The sequence below is a fragment of the Hyposmocoma kahamanoa genome, unplaced genomic scaffold (genome assembly GCF_003589595.1).
Source record: "Hyposmocoma kahamanoa isolate Upper Pololo Valley unplaced genomic scaffold, ASM358959v1 62, whole genome shotgun sequence".
Taxonomy (NCBI): Eukaryota; Metazoa; Arthropoda; class Insecta; order Lepidoptera; family Cosmopterigidae; genus Hyposmocoma; species Hyposmocoma kahamanoa.
Genome location: NW_020653850.1, coordinates 13,376,445 through 13,394,520, shown reverse-complemented (window position 1 = coordinate 13,394,520; position 18,076 = coordinate 13,376,445). Strand labels below are relative to the sequence as shown.

At 33.5% G+C, this 18,076-nt stretch overlaps 1 protein-coding gene across 1 annotated transcript; it reads left to right on the top strand.

Moving 5' to 3' along the window:
* The first annotated feature begins 755 nt into the window (after nt 1-755).
* Nucleotides 756-17,518, top strand: LOC113229491 (protein TAPT1 homolog). Its single transcript, XM_026463095.1, has 10 exons — nt 756-999; nt 1,080-1,344; nt 1,443-1,753; nt 2,997-3,094; nt 4,935-5,173; nt 8,092-8,280; nt 8,501-8,650; nt 8,877-8,997; nt 13,711-13,860; nt 16,347-17,518. The coding sequence occupies exons 1-10, from the start codon at nt 873-875 to the stop codon at nt 16,509-16,511; spliced, it is 1,815 nt and encodes a 604-aa protein (XP_026318880.1). The 5' UTR covers nt 756-872; the 3' UTR covers nt 16,512-17,518.
* Nucleotides 17,519-18,076: the final 558 nt, after the last annotated feature.

Here is an 18,076-nt window from a genome sequence, read left to right as displayed (position 1 = left end):
AAATATAACGCACACACTCAACATAGCCCCGCACTAGGGAAACCCTGTGTCGCAGGTGCCTACACATAGACAACCACAAATTACATTCAAACTCACAAGGGAAATAAATGTAGGCCATACAAATATTTCTCCCGGCCCGGGAATCGAACCTGGGACCTCTGCGTGGCAGTCCGGTATGGTAACCGTTCGGCCACTGAGGCAGTTAAAAGCTATATAAGTTATAGCTAAAAGCCACAAGAAAAATGAGATTTATAATGATTTCAGAACAGCGAAAAAAGGCTTTTTAATGGCTTCATCGTTTTTGTTCAATAACTTCAACTTTTGATAGGTGTCAACGTCAAATGTGGAAAATTAAAGGAAAAATATCCTGAAATATATATATATTCATTAAATTTTTATTGAATTGATATTCAATTATTTTTGGTGAAATTACTCCACTAATTTTTTCTGAGTGTTCGATCTTTGTATTAATAATTATAATATATTTTTTTTTAATATGATTTTTCAAAAGATATTTCTCTGACGTAGAACATAATATGAGCCTTCGAAATTATATTTTTCGGGAATGTTCCGGAAAAATTACCACTATTTTGAAATTCTTCGGAAAATTATCCAACAGTATTCTTTCCGTTTTCCAAACTAAACACATTTTGCAGCCGGGCCATAAACTTAAAAAAAAATAAAAATTGATAAAAAATGACATTATTTTCACAACATATGACAAGTTGTCAAAAAATGTTGCAGCGCGGATAATAATCTTTTTCGTATTTTTACTCTCGATTTTATCAATAATTCTTTAATTTTTAGCAGCAAAATTTTCTACAGTACAAACATATTTCTAATATTGTAATGCAAATATCAGTTTCGTCAAGATGGTGGTGAAAAATGAAGATTTACAAGAACATACTAAACGGTTACGGTTCAAGCCTTTAACCAATATTCAGCATTCTTCTGCCAATATCGATGATTCTAAATGTTCCAAGGACTTGAAAACAAAGGGTATATATTCAATTTATAGATTGTACCATCAGAACGTAATTCCTATTTGTATACAATGTGATATGTTGGTAAATTTGCAGATGGCGATAAATCAGCATCTTTATTTGCATTTCTGCATATTGAGTTGACGCGAGGTTATTTGCTTGAACATGACGAAGAAAGATTCTCAGCTAGGAGGGAGAAGGTGTACTCTTTTATAAAAATACCACAGGAACTTGAGAAGTTTATGGTATATGGATTCTTCCAATGCGCAGATTCACTGCTGTTTGTGTACACATTTCTCCCGCTGAGATTTATTATGGCATTTTGGTCTTTCTTTACTAGGCTATTTAGGAAATGTTTTGGGTAAATGTTTGTTTGTATTTAACAGTGCCCATATTATTTTACTTTTAAATTTTATTAGACACTTGATAACTATAATGAACTTAAATATATTATTTCAGTTTGTATGCTACACGCAAAAATATATTAAAACCAGCAGAAACTTGTGATATGCTCAAGGGGTTCATTCTTCTGATATGTAGCATACTTATGTGCTACATAGACACAAATATGATGTACCATTTGGTCAAAAGTCAGTCTGTGATGAAGCTGTACATATTCTATAATATGCTTGAAGTTGGAGACAGATTGTTTTCAGCATTTGGCCAGGATACTATAGATGCACTGTTCTGGACAGCTACGGAGCCTAGGGATAGGAGAAGAGAGCATTTGGGTGTCATTCCACATTTGCTGTTTGCAATGACCTATGTGTGTATCCTTTTGAAGCTGCAGCAACAGTTGTGAAATTTTTGTAGAAACTTTACTGTAGTTTATTAAATCTTACTCATGCTTCATGGAGAGGGTTTAAGCTTCACTATACTGGCCCAATGTGGCTTGGTGACTTCAATGGTTTGATAGACGTTTTTATGGTTTTTTTAATAAGGCCTGTAACCCTTGGGTGTCATCGACCTTGTGATGTAAATCTCTTTGAATTATTCTTCCAAACCAGAACACACACATGGAGCATGCTCACATTACTGCTTGGTGGTAGAATTATGTAAGGTGGTAGTGCTTCACTGGATGAACTCTTTTACAAGGAGCTCTACTAATACTACTAATCATAAGGAGCTTTAAAATACTGATATAAATCTATCAAAATGAATTGATACCTTGATGAAAAAACTGCCTCAGTGGCGAACTGTTACCATACTGGATTACCATGCAGAGGTCCCAGGTTCAATTCCCTGGCTGAGAGAAATATTTGTACAGCCTACATAATTTTTTTTTATAATATCAAGTGACAGGACAGACAGTTGTGCGCCTTATGGTAAGTTACACCCCTGTCCATAACAGTTGCATTGCCACTCAGAACTATAAATCGCAATAATTTGAGGGGTGTGGCTCTGAGACATAAGTTGACCAGTCTCATGTGCCTGCAATTTCACCAGCACCCTTACCCTTCAAAACTTGAACACAGTAATGCTGATGGCAGAAATAGGTAAGGTAAAGGCAGTGCTTACTTGCACAAACTCTTTCACAAGGAGCTCTATTGTTACTAAAGGATTTCTCTCATGAATTTGGGTGTAATTTGTGGTTATCTATGTGTGTATCCATGGCACCCAAGATATAGGGTTTCCCTAGTGTTATGAGTGTGCAAAGAAAAAAAAAATTAAAAAGATAATGAAATTTTTAATTATGGATTTGCATCCTGAGTGAAATTTTTAATCTCATTATAACAATAGAAGTACACAGTATACCACAATTAAATTTTCTTAGTAATCTTTCCTACTAACAACTTTTACATATATTATCATTATCAATGATTAAAAAACACTGGTTTGATAGACTTTATTTAGACTTTAGAAATTAGTTCGTTTTTGTTTATTAAAGCTCTTATTGCAATAATTGAAGGAGTATTATTACACAAATTTATATGTATAGTATATGTTTATGTGTTGTATGTTTAAATAATCAAATTAAATTGAATACTACATTATTCTTAACTCAATGGCCAGTTCTCCACAGTTTGCTAGTTTTGTTCCAAGCCACTACATTAAATGTGGCCTTCAATTCGAATAACAAGAGTCTGCTGATCATAATGATGTCAAACAATGTGAGTTTTTATTCTAGTTATTACAATAAATGAGTCTTTTGTAAAATAATGAATATAAACTGTCACATATATTATATTCACATATTTATATATATATATATATATATATATATATATATATATATATTCATCATTCAATATAATTTATATGATATGTGTATAATTTATATCTCAAAGCTACAATACTAATTGCAGGAATACACACATTATAAATAAAGCAAAATGCATTGACCTACCAACAAATGGACTTCTGGTCTAATACAAAAACCACGAAAAAAATGTCCGAGGTTAACCTATACAAACGTAGTGACATGTAACGAAATATAAAAAACTAAAACATTTAATTTAAATTGTAACGTCTTTGCAGTATTGCTAAATTTGCTTACAACAATTTAAGGACCCCAAAACACCATATTCAGCTTCTACTGGAAACTTAACAAAATGCACTATATTTAGCTTCGACTGACAATTATTTGAACACAAGAGTAATGGAATAGCCTTTCTCGTAAATATCAATTAATTTTTTTATATATATTATTATGTCGAATTTTGTACACACTTAAAGGTATAATAAAGAGTTGAGAGAGTAAAACATACATACGATTATTTCTACAAATGTGAAAATAAGCGTGTACTATAAGAAATGTGCCGTTATTCTAACTAAACGTAAACTCAAATATCCGTAATACCGACTTATAACAAAACCGTTACGCTTTCGAGTAATTTTGATGCTTTTTACATAGACAATATTAGCTTTTGTTTTGTAATCATCGTAAAAACACATTATGAAAATTCGAGCTAATGTTATTTCGGGCAAATGTATTTTCTGACTTCTGATAGGTAATTCCATGCCGTAAAACGAGTAAAACAATGTTTTGTTAGTTATTGCTAACGTTTAATAAAAAAAATCATTTTAAAAATAGGATTAAAATCAAAGCAACTCTATAGTTTCTTTGTTCTAAATATTTCAATCGCTTGTGCCTCGAACAATTGAAAATGACCAAGAAGTTTATATTTCTTGAAACTGACATAATTGGTCTCTTTCCATCTTTTGCGCATGCAATGAGTAGAAAAAGACAGTTAGCTATTTCATTATTTCGTGTGCTTTTGTAATTTATATTTACGATTCAGTTATATATAAATTAAATACTATAAAACTGTACAAAATAAAACTTTTCAATTACAAGTATGATAACCATTGACTTACAATTATATGGACGTCGGGTCCGCGCTAAAAAGTGTCCGCACTTGTAAGGCGCTAAAATCGTATACAGAGCGCGACACTCCGCTTTAGTCTTCATTTGTTCTACGGACAGCGCGATACTGCGATGACATAACAATTTGAATTTCGAATAGGTTGACTTGGGACATTTTTTTCGTGGTTTTTGTATTAGACCCGTCGTCCATTTATTTGTAAGTCAATGATGATAACACAATATATTTGTTTAGTGAAAATATGATACAAAATCCTGTTTTCACACTTTACTGCAGTAATTTTTACAAGTTATTATTTGTACTGCATATATTGGTACTACATGATTGACAACCGCGCTGTCACTCGAACAAACGAAGACTATTGCGCAATTGACGCTCTGTATGCGATTTTAACGCCCTACAGGTGTGGACACTTTTTAGCGCGAACCCGACGTCCATTTATTGGTAGGTCAATGGCAAAATGTTAAAAAAAGTTATTATAGATTATTGACAGTACCCCATTATGAACAAATGATAGCTATATTTTGAATGTCTTTTTTTGTAATATTCATTAAGTTATGGTATAAATTACCTTGTACCCTGATTAAATAATAAAATTGTTCAAAAACTGATCTGTATATTGCAGTTCGTGGAACTCAAAGGCAGTGTGTTCAAGAAATTTGACAAGAACAATCTGTTCCAAGTATCTTGCAGTGACGTAAGGGAGAGACTCCACCTTTCTGTTCTGTTGTTCATAGTTGTTCTACAGACTATGAAAGAGTTCACTTGGAGAGAGGAGCGTTTCTGGATTCTAGCACCAGATTGCGTGCTTGTACTTACTTTTGAGGTCATCATTGATTGGGTTAAGCATGCTTTTATTACTAGGTAAATTATATATAATTATATTTTTTAATTTGCCCAACATCTAGCACAGTTAAGTTTTAATGAAGTTTTGAACATCCAATGATGCTGATAAAGCATATACTGAGTTCTTTAATTTATTCAAACTAATGTACGATTTATGCTTCCCTTTTATGAGAAGAAGAATTAGTACTCAATTAAAACCCAAGTGGATTTCGGAGGGCATAAATAAATGCAGTAAGCGTAGAAGAAATTTGTTATGGAAATATCGAATTTCAAAAATCAAACATGACTTGGAATTATTTCGTAACTAGGTACTCTTCTAAATTTAAAAGAATTTTAAAATTAACGCAAGCATCTCAAAATAACTATTATATACTTAATTCTAAAAATAAACCAAAGGCAACATGGACCGTTATTCACTTCACTTTTTATTTTTATGGCTCCATCAATATGAGAACTGATGATTTTGCCAATGTCACAGTTGAAAGAAAAAAAACGAAACAAAAAAAAAATTTTCGCTAAGCTCTAATAGGACATTAACCGGTGTTGGTAAGTTGGACTACGGGAGTACTCAGTTGAGAATGTAAAACAAAACAACAAAACAATATTTATAAATATATGTTATTTAAGTGGATAAATTTACATAATAGTACTAAGCAGCAGATGCCAAAGTATGACATTACGAAAATAACTGTAAATAGATCAAATATTACAAACCCTACTTAGATTGCTCAAAATTTCAATGATTATTTTATAGATCAGGTACAACCAGTGAATCGTTGCTCACATGATAGTGTAAAACTTTGTAAATATGATGGATACAAATAATTTTTTTTTAAGACCTGTTAGCCCGGAAGAGGTCAGTAAAATTATAAGAGATCTTAAGAGCACAAACAGTACAGGATATGATGGGTTAAGTACAAAGATAATTAAATTTGTATCTGAATTAATTTCACCTATTTTAAGTCACATTATTAACTTAAGCATAGAACAAGGGGTATTTCCATCTAAACTAAAAACAACCATTATTCAACCAATTCTTAAAAAAGACGAACCTAATAATATGAAAAACTATAGACCTGTAGCGTTAACACCTGTATTCTCAAGGTTATTGAAAAGGTTATTTCTAAAAGTATTTATGACTACCTTGAAACAAATAATATATTCTGTAACGAACAAAAAGGATTTCGTAAGAATAAATCCATTGATCTTGCAATATATGAATTTTTTAACATTATTTACAGTAGAATGGACAAAAGAAAACCTGTAATGGCACTGTACATGGACATGTCAAAAGCTTTTGACTATGTGGATCATGATATATTAATGCAAAAATTGGGAATTTATGGTATACGCGGAAATACTCAAAACTTATTAAAATCATATCTGAGTGACAGAACACAAATAACACAAATCAGTCGAATTTCTTTAACTACAAAAACAGAAACTATTTACGAATCTTCTCCTAGACCAGTAAAATATGGGGTTCCACAAGGTAGTGTTCTAGGTCCATTGCTGTTTATTATTTATATTAATGAATTGCCTAAATCAATTCCAAATCACATAACTTTATTCGCTGATGACTGTACTATTTTATTTGAAAATGAGACTGAAATAAAAAAATCCCTAACAAATGTAATGACATGGCTTAAATTTAATAATTTATTACTAAATCTTGACAAAACGACATTTATGAATTTCAAGCAAAGGGGCAATAACTCTTTGACAAACAAATTAATTTATAATTCTCGTGTTATCGGTGAAACATCGGGAACGACTTCACATTGATAGGAAAATGCAATGGGAGGAACAACTTCAAATAATATGTAACAAGCTATCGAAACAATTATACGCTCTCTTTAAATTGTCTAAGGTGGTAAACAAAAACGCTTTACTTGTAACTTACCACAGCTACGTAGCTGCAACACTCAGATATGGTATCTTATTTTGGGGTAATAGTAGCAACATAATACAAGTTTTTCGAGCTCAAAAGAGATGCATAAGGGACATCTGTGGACTGAAACAGACCGACAGTTGCAGAAACTATTTTCGAGAACTAAAAATTTTACCCTTGCCTTCATTATATATCTATGAAACAGCCTTATTTATACGACGACACCCACAACTTTTTCCTGTAGTTACAAGAGCGGCGCGACGTCCTAACCAACTACGCCAAATAAATTGTAAAACGTCACTATTTGAGAAGAGTGTAATTGCAATGGCACCATAAATCTATAATAAATTGCCATTACAGGTAAGGCAGAATGAAAATTTCGCGGAATTTAAACGCACATTATTTGAATATTTAATTGAAAAATCATTAAAGGAATTTAAAGGAATTTTGCTAACTAATTTCACATTAATTAATTTATTATTTATTATTGAGACGAACGTGACTGTATGACATTGATTTATTTACATTGATTATTATCTTAATTAAATTACTTTTGTTTTGATGTCCTAACTGTTGTAGATTTTAAGACTAGGTCCTGTGAAGGTGGAAGCCTATAATCAGTGGTTTATGACTATTTAATGATAATTATTAGTGTTATTTTATTATTATTATTATTATTTGGAAGTATTGGATAAGTATAATTAATAATAATAGTATCATTCGTATGCCTTAATGGTACGTCACCATAAAACGGCGACCATAAAATAAATGTTATCATCTCTATTGCACCCATGATAACGAATAAAATGATTTGATTTGATATTATTTATTAGCTTCATGTTATGTACATATTTGCCTTAAATAAGTGTAGTATTATTATACCATATTTTTAAAGTCAAAATAAAAATGCTGATGATTCTTTAAACAAATTAACGAGTCACGTACTTAGAAATAAATGCAGTTCAATCAGACATATAATAAAGTCCAAAATAGCTATTCTTTCGTCGCTTATTAAGCAAGACATGTATTATATAACAAATTGCAGATTTAATGAAATTCCGTATGGAGTATACAGAGAGTATACAGTTAGTTTAGCATATGACGTCGCACAAACTAGACAGAAATATGCCTTCAGTGACCATTCGGATCTTGTGGCTAGAAGGATGGGATTCATACCACTACCTTTGGGAGTTGTTATCACAAGGGTATTAGTCCATGCTGTTAAAATTGATGGGTGAGTTGAATATGCAGTTTTCATTGTACTTTGAATACATTGCTTCTGTCTGTTAAATGTAGTAAAAACAAAAGTATATTTTAATTAAAATGTCATATTGTGTTTTTAATTGTAGACTAAACTTTTGGTGAGATATTGATTGATTTAGTAAATATTTTTAAATTATCAAATATCACGTAACATTTAAGTGTGTCTGACAGAACAAACAATTTTTTTACAGTTTTGCTGCTGTGTTTTTAATATTCATAGCTTATATATGTCTAATTTCAATAAGAGTTTTGGTGTCGATCGTTATACTCGGCAAAGCTTGTGACTTGATATCTCAACACCAGACAGAGAAGAATGAAAGTCATCATACTACACCCAAAAAGTAACTATGGATTGAAAATATTATATTGTAATAAATAATATGTACTTGTAATAATTATAAGTAATTGGTAAATCTCTTCTACTAATGTGGTTTTTAATAATTTCGATGTTGCATAAATTAGGTTGATAACACTTATATTTGTAGTCTTTTAAATGGAAATAGTTAATTTTGTCAATAATAATATATACCGGATGGATTATATAATATAGCTCTGATTTAATTTCAGAGAATCGAAAGAATTAAGCACAAAGGAAATTCTGTATCCTCACAAAACTCTAGAAGCGAACTCTACACCAGTAAAAAAATCCGTTCAGTTGAAGTTCAATATACCTGAAGATGTTGTGTTGGTAAGTGTCTTATTAACCATGTTACACGATCATGTTAAAACTGCAATTATAGAATTTGATAATATGAGATAAAGCATTCATTTTCGAGCCGAGCTGTTGTCCAACTTGGGAGCATAAATTCTTGATCCCCAAAATTAATTCATTTACGTAAAAGTGATTTATTCGGTGTTAATTAGTATATAATTTTATACATACTACTTTCATACACAGTGACATTACAAAGTGCCAGTGAAGTCCCTTGAATACACAATAATATCTAAAAGTGCAATACTTATGCATAAAGATACCTACATCAAAAGCGCTTCACAATAAAGCGTTTCAAGTCAACGCGCAAGCGCCGCGTATTCCACGGCGCTTACGACCTTCTCACGGCAATTGCACTACGACAGCGTCGGGGTCTTTTTTAGTGTGCGCATCATTTATTTAACGCGAGAAACATTAGTGGGAAGACATTTATTAGTGTGCCCAGAAATATTATTTATTGCAGATATATTTTGACTTTGTCAATATGATCTGCGCAGGTTGTGAAGAGCGATTACTTGATAATAATCGTTTAAAGTGCAATGCCTGCAATATTAAATATTGCTTGGCCTGTCTTAGTATTGAGCAAAAAAGTGTCACGGAAATGGATTCCAAACAATTGGTGAAATGAAAGTGTCCATCTTGCGTTAATGTGACTAAGAGAAGAAATGATGACTGCTCCTCTGTACGTCAAGCACATACCGCCGGAATGCTCAAATCAATAAGTAAATCCCAACCATCTCCGCAAGGAATTAATGACGCGATCTTGGAGGAGATTCGGCACCTGAGGTCGGATATGATCAAGCAGTTTGAACCGCCAAAAGTCAGCCTCGAAAAGACTAATTCTAGTCTTTCAAAAATGCAAACAGAAGTTGCAGACCTTAGTACCAAGAGTTCTTCAATTGGAGTTGATCTTGACGGGGCAATCGATTCCGTACAGTTAGTGGCATGATGATCAGGTCAAATTGAACAAAGAGACGAAAGGTACAGTTCAAAAGTTGGTTAAGGACAATATTCTTCTAAGTGCCCAGGTAGCAGACTTAAGTCTAAAACTAGGACAAATGGAACAGCAGTATAGAGAATGTAATATTGAAATACAATCTGTACCTGAATTTAAGAATAAAAACTTGCTCAACTTCATTCAACAACTTTTAAGGACTGTAACGTGCAATTTTCCTGATGATGAAATTTTGTCTTCACCATGTGGCCAAACAGAATTCGAAATTGGATCGACCCAGAAATATCATAGCGAAGTTATCCATTACACGTACACGCGGTACAGTCTTGACTGCGACTAAGGTCTTTAATGAGCATAACAAACAAGACAAATTGTACACATCGCATCTTGGAATAGCTTCCAGCAAGAAGCCGGTGTGCCGGAACATTTATCGCCAGTAAACAATCTACTTCATGCAGCAACACGATCACTAGCAAAAGAAAAGAGCTATGAGTTTGTATGGGTAAAAAATGGTCGTATATTCATTCGCAAAGACCAGAAAGACTGCTAAGCTAGTTAAAAATATGGATTTCCTAAAAACCTATAACACATTATTTTTAGTATTAATATGAAATTTTTAGTCGATGCATGTTTTTATACTTTTTTCGTTACTATGTCTTGAGAAATATATTAGGCCAATGTTAGGGGATTAAGAACCAAGACCGAGGACGCAACAACTACGACGACATAGCGTTGACCGAGTCTTGGCTTAATGATACCGTTTTTGACCGTAAACTTCTCGACGATAGATATAATATATTCAGAAGGGACCGGTGCACCACTTCCTCTCACAAAACTAAAAAGGACGGTAGAGGTATCGTTTTGGCTATATGTAAGTAATATAAGTCTCTTAGACGAACAAACTGGGAATTAATGTGTGAAGAATTGTGGGTTACTTTGAAATGTTACCATGGTCGTGATTTGCATATTTGTGTAGTTTACGTTCCTCCGCCTCCTAAAGTCGACTACCTAGAGGAGTTGCTTAGTAATATAACCCATAACATTCAAAACAATATATGCCAGACTTCTTCAACATTAGTGTTGGGAGACCTCAACTTACCCGGTTTGGAACGGGTGGAGAATGCGGATGTTAGTCACTTGTCTTGTTGTTTTGTTTTAATAACACTTTTCAGTATAAAGCTATTAAGAACAAAAACGAGAGAACACTTGACTTGATATTTTTTTAATAAACCTGACCATCTGACCACCGTTACAGCCTCTGATACTTTACTTGACAAAGTAGATGAACATCTCACCCTTAGTAATTAACATTCATTTTTCTAACCGTAACACATGGATGAAGCCCAAACACAATACTAGTTTAAAGTTTAGAGCAAGTAACTTCGAAGCCATTAATCATGAGTTAAGTCTGCTAGATTGGAACGTAATCTGGAGTGACAATAAAGACGTGAATGATATGGTGGACAAATTCTATAAATCCATTATGTCAATAATACATAAATTTACACCTAATAAAGTCAGGAGAGACACTGGATATCCCATATGGTGCCACAGCCGGCCGCTTATTAAGGTTATTAAAGAAAAGGCAAAGTATCACTCCAGATATAAAAAATATTATAATCCATTAGATAAACTTCGTACTAGTAAGTACTGCGATGCGATGTTTTAATTAAGGAGTGCTATGCTAAATTCTAAGAGCAGGCTAAAGAACACCTACGTGACAGTCCAAAGTACTTTTGGCAATTCATTAACAACAATTGGATGTCTATTCTTAACGAAGTAAGATTGATAAATGTGACTGCTACTGGAGGACAACAGATGTGCTACTTATTCTCACATTATTTCCAGACTAATAAGAAAACGATGTTACAGCTTGAATTGTTCTTAGTCGTGGCATTCTCGATGGCAATAATATCCCTGCGTTGAGTAGTTTTTCGGTATCCGAAAACGAAGTATTAGAATATTTATCCTCTCTAGATTGCTATAAGGGAGTAGGGCCCGATTTGTTACCACCAATTTTGTTCAAGTACTGTGCAAAACAATTATGTGAACCCTTATGTGTGATATTTAATGTCTCTCTTAGTTCGGGAACATATCCCACGGTTTGGAAGACTACGTGTCTTACTCCGATTTATAAAGGCGGTGCTCTTGACGAAGTAAGTAATTATAGGCCAATATCTCTTTTATCAACAGTTGGGAAAGTCCTCGAGTTCTTTGCACATAGGTGTATTTATAACCATGTTAAGGGTCTTCTAAATGCAAACGACCATGGATTTCTGCTTCTGCTGCTTCCAATTTAGATGCATACGTTGACTATGTCTGTGATGTGGTTGATAAGCGGGCAGAGGTACATGCAGTGTATAATGATTTTAAAAAGACCTTTGACCTGGTAAACCTTAACCTTCTGCTTCTGAAACGGGAACGGATGGGTATTCATTGATCCCTTTTGAGATAGTGTGAGTCATACCTGAAAAATCGATCTCAGTTGGTGGCCATACGTGGTTGTAAATCAATAACCAGGAACGTTCCTTCCGGCATCCCACAAGGATCCCATTTGGGACCTTTATTCTTCCTAATTTTTATTGACGACGTAGCCAAAATGATTACATCTAAATTCAAAATGTATGCAGATGATTTAAAAATATACCGCTCAATCAACAGTTCAAATGACATATAGGTATGATATATATGATGTGGATAATATAAATGATTGGTGTAATAAAAACGGCATGAAACATAATTTATATAAATGTTTTCATATTAAATTTAGTAGGAAGTCCTATCCTACCACAGGTACTTATTTTATTCAGGGCAAGCCTTTGATGGAGGTCACTCAGATTCGCGACTTGGGTGTAACTATAGACAGTGCTCTTAGTTTCAGATATCACATAGACTCGATCATTTCAAAAACGTCTAGACTGTCTGGGTTAGTATTCGACAGATAAAAATATTGAAGGAGCCTCAACTCACCGTAATTATTTACAACTCCTTAATGCGAAGTATCCTGGAATATTGTAGTCCAGTATGGAATCCAGGTTTACCAGGTCTATTCCAATAGATTGGAGCTCGTGCAGAAGCGATTCTTGTACCATTTGGCGTACTCTGATAACATGTGTAAACAGCTTCTCTCTTATCAGTCGCGTGTCAACCATAACGGTCTTTTTTACATATGCGCAGGAAAATTGCAGACATCATGTTTTTATATAAGTTAATCCATGGCCACATTGATTCACCGGATATTTTGGAGCATGTTAAGTTTTCTCTCCCTCGGATAGGTAGCCGATTACAAAATCGGAAAACCTTTGCTCTGCCTGCATGTAAGTGTAATCATTCTCCTCTGTATAGAATGTGTAGTGACTATAATTGTATTCGAAATGTTTTCGATATTTTCGGTGGCTCTTTGTCCTCAGCCAAACGGTGTATACGTAAAATTTATTAAAAAAAATAAATTATCAAACACGTTTTTTTTCTATTTATTTTTTGTTTTTAAATATTTAAGTTACATTCCGTACTACATGCCGTATAATAGGCATGTAGTACAAGAACTAAAATAAGTACAGCTCTTAACTAAAATTATTATAGAACTTCTTTTCTGTTGGATAGCTGCACTGAACAGTTTAGGTCCATTTGCGCGATTCGATACCAACGATATAATAAGTATAGCAAGTGTATAATACACAATAGATAAATCGCTTATCATATACAATTTGATTTACGGTTCGGTTTGTTTGCAGGTCGAACCATTAGTGGACGCGTCAGTGGGTGCAGCCGCTATATTCTCCAACAGCGCCATCGATCTTAATGGTGTGTGTTACCTGAACGACAAGATGAACGCACAAGTTAAGCAAGAGCCTACAGATTACTTATATGCTGAACCAGATTTGGTAAGTTATTTAACCGACTTTAAAAAAGGAGGAGGTTTTCAATTCGTTTGTATTTTCTTGCGTGGTTGTTACGTGATTACGCTTACATTGTGAATAGCATTCAATGATTATTTTTTATTGGAAAGGAGAGTACCTCAGTGGTGTTCCCATGCAAATTTGAAGAAAATATACCTCTAAGGGTGGCAAAATTAGGTGATGAATCTGGTTTATTGGATTTCACCCACTTTCCGGTAACCGATTTCAATAAACTTGGTAAATAGATGTAATTCCACAAACTTTAAAGGGCAGTTTTATTTATGCAAAAAAGTTATGATTATTAGCATAATGCTAAGAATAGGTCCGAGCTAGTAACGAAGACAAGAGACGCAATAAAAATCTATGCATGCAAAGATCACACTGGAGGAGTCTTTTATTAACCGACTTCCAAAAAGAAGGAGGTCCTCAATTCGACTGTATTTTTGTTTGGGTAACGCGATTACTCTGGCATTTGATGGATTTCTTTGTTAGAAAAGAGAGTAACTCAGTACTGGTCCCATGATCTCAATAAAAATTGGCAAATAGATGTAATTCCAGGAACTTTTGAGGTCGTTTTTTTTAGTACTCTATACTGAGATTATTAGGTTAAGTTTTTGGGATAATGAGAATTTACGTATCGAGTTCTTAGGTTTTCGCGATTGTTACACATAGGAAATGAAACTATTTTTCCGGATTTAAATCGCGTATATTTGTTTTTTCAAATTTACGTTCAGAATTTACGTTCTAATATAGTAGTAGGATATAATATTTTTCATGCAATGAGTGGTACATTTAAGAGCTAGTGTACCATATGGTTTTTTTTTACCGTGCTTGTGTATTTTATCTATCTTAGCTCTTTTTTAAATTTTTTGTTAAGTAAACTTATAAACTAAATTTAATTTAATTCATTTATTTTCGGTCAACGTAAATCCATTTATTTAAATTAGTAACAGACTTATAAACTATGTTAGTAAATTATTTTAAACTAAGATCACGTAAATTCTTTGACTTTCCTTATGAGAGGTCCCTCCACTTTCTCAGCAATCATTTTCAAGATGCTGTTGCCACTATTACGAAATCAGTTTAAAAGAGAAGCGATTTTCTACCGTATTATGGCAGAAAAGCATGGTTGTATTGGGTGCGGGGAGCAATGTACGACTTTTGTGTATGTCGGCACCACAGGCTGTTCGCGTAAAAAGATGAACAGAAGAACAGAGAGGAAGTTAGCCTTGAAAAGAGTTATCTTAGCTGCAGCAGAGCATCGAGCAAATCTGTGAACCAACATACTAGGCCTACATATTAGCCCTTACTGACAAAGCTCTACGCTCCCTCTCCATGTCATCATTGTCTCTGAGATCAGGCTTAATTAAACGCCCTAGATACTTAAATTAAAACTCTCTATTAACAGCTACCCCATTGACTGTGATCGGTAGTACAACGGTAGGACATTTATTTCTAAAGAAAATGTGAACTAACTTTTATGTCTTTATACGTAAAAGAATGTATAAATGTAGAATACTAAGCAATGTATATGGCATTTGATTAAAATTATTATAAATTGTAATTTCATACAGAATAGAAAAAAATGTTTAATTAAAATAAAATTGTACGTCGTAATCGTAATCTGATCTTATTACAACGACGAACAAAATCTTAAGGACGTGTAATCTCAAAATCCCCCATCATTTTTATAAAATTGTTACAAAGCCTGTTCTAACTACTTCACTTTTCCAAAACCTTATCCTAGCATGTATACCTTTTCGTAGGTCCAGGTCCTGTTGTCAACTAATAATAATTTATTGTCGATAATCGTGCGGGATCAATCAAAGAAAAGGGTTAAATGAAAAATTATTTATTCTTACTGCTTCAACATAACATAACGTCGGCATCACGTCTCGGCGCCGTCCATAAAAACAAAAGTCCCGCGCGCTCGTTTTCTCTTCTTTAATTTCGAATCACCCCTCGCTCTTGCACACTTCTTCCCTCTCACTCTCGCGTTTAGGCACGTTCACCCATCGCCTAAATTATAATAATGCATTCGTTCAGATCTAGCATTATTATATTATTATATTATATTATAATGGTATTTTTTTATATGATTGTGAACCCACAATCATATAAAAAAAATATCATTATTATTATTAAATAAAATTGTTATCACTTATATATTTCTTTATTAATTACATCATTACTACATTCATCTCCTGATTTTATCCAATTATAAAAAAAGCATTGTTCGTTCTTTGTACTACAGCGTGTGGGTGTAGTGGTTTTATTCTTTATACAAATATTATAGTGGTTATATTTTGTATTTATATTATATTATTTATCTAAAACACAAATATGAGTAATTGAAAGGGTGGAATTAACGTATTGAAAATGCTCAGTTTTTTTTATTTACAAATGCCTTGAGGAACTGGTTATGTAATGTACTATTTGAATCGCTTATGTCCTAATGACACTTGGTAAAGGTGGACGTGAGCCGCAGCGCGCCAGACATCAAGGCGGCGGCGGCGGCGGGTGATGCCGCGCAGCCCGCGGAACCCGACCGGCCTCACTCGCCCGACGCCGATGGCCTCAAGCGCCGCTCCGAGTCGGAACCCAACCTCGTCAAACAAGACGAGGAGGCCCCATAACGATGGTGTTGCGCGATACTCCTACTCTTTCATTCGCTCTAGTCTCCTGTTGCGAGTGTTGCCCCTCGACTATATCGCACTCAAAGTACACGCAGTGGAATTGTAAATTGACGCGTACCCGGCGCCTATAGAGTATGAAGTATATTTTTGTATGCATAGTCTATGTTAAGTAGACATTGATTGGTGACTAGACTACCTTGCTTAAAATATTAAGACTGAACACATTTGGGTGCTTAGGTTCGCAATTAGGGATTCGATATGACAAATTATTATAAGAAGTTTAGTTGTGGTATCTTTAGTGTTTTGTGATTTTCTTTATAGTCATGATTAGTGATTGTATCATTCCAGTGATACTACAATTGAACTACTGATATGATACGGCCGGCTGAAATTTTATTCGTATTTATAATTTGCCTTGTCCTCGAGGTTTTGCCATTGTACATAGTGCTATTAGAAGGTCCTTTTTTAAGAGTTTTATTATTCCGTTTGTAATTATTATTATTATTTTTATAAAAGTGAGTGCTATATGAAGTTGCGTAGAGACGAGTGTCTATAAAATTAAAGAGCACGTGACTGGGAGGGACTGAGTGGCAATTTGTTACGATTTCATAATTCGCCGTGTGAATATTATATTTATTTTATTTCTAGTGCCCTATACAGGTGATTCTTAAATAAGGGTTATATTACTTATCAATCATTATTTTTACTAACGTTTATAGTTTATACCTACTCGACCCTAAGGAAGAGCAGATTCATCCTACAGTAAAAGTTATTCGATTGACAGGTACAATCCTCTCTATGAATCTCGCAGACATTTACGGGTCACCTATATATAACTTTGTTCAATAAATGTTTTGCAACTTTGTAACCAACATTGAATTTATTTTTATTTGGTAATGAAAGCGTTTATTTTAACATGTACTTTCTATTTTATTTGATGAATTTCCTTTTATTTTAACATTTTCGGGTTAAATACCGTTTGTTTTCTGCTTCTAAAACTATTTTGTATTTTTAATGTATGATCCGAGAAGATTTTGTTCATGTGCTAATTTTTTACGAATTAAATTATTATTTGTTGGATAATCTTTTATTTTATTTTTAATTGTAAGATCTATTTTATTTAAAAAATCTACATGGTTAATTTGTAATTAGATATCATTTTGACAGACTAAATTTATAATTTCTTTGTAAAATTAACATAAGTGGTGACGTACGTTAGTCAACTATTCTACGAAAAATCTCATTTGGAATTCAGGTATTCCTGGGTATTCCCTTATTTTCTTTTGCGAGTGTTATGGTAGTGAGTGAATATCTCAAGCTGTGAGTAGTTATGTCTATGTGATCGTCATACCTAATTTTTAGTTAGCACGCCATCTACAGTTTTTTGCTCGAACTAACTCCATTATCTTGCTACTGTCGGAAGCCATGTCTCCAGAAATGCTGTTTGTTTTAAAGCAAGCATGTTTAGTATCAAGTCTCGTCTGTTTTATTTTGTGGAGCTTACCTCAAAGTTCGGTAGATGTCGCTAGTGGTATTAATAGTTCTAGAGAACGTTTTATTGTTTG

Bases quoted from the DNA above. Each gene is read 5' to 3' on its own strand.
- LOC113229491 (XM_026463095.1), top strand. From the start codon at position 873: ATGGTGGTGAAAAATGAAGATTTACAAGAACATACTAAACGGTTACGG. The intron at 5,174-8,091 runs GTAAATTATATA...AACAAATTGCAG, and splicing joins AAGCATGCTTTTATTACTAG to ATTTAATGAAATTCCGTATG. The intron at 13,861-16,346 runs GTAAGTTATTTA...CACTTGGTAAAG, and splicing joins TATATGCTGAACCAGATTTG to GTGGACGTGAGCCGCAGCGC.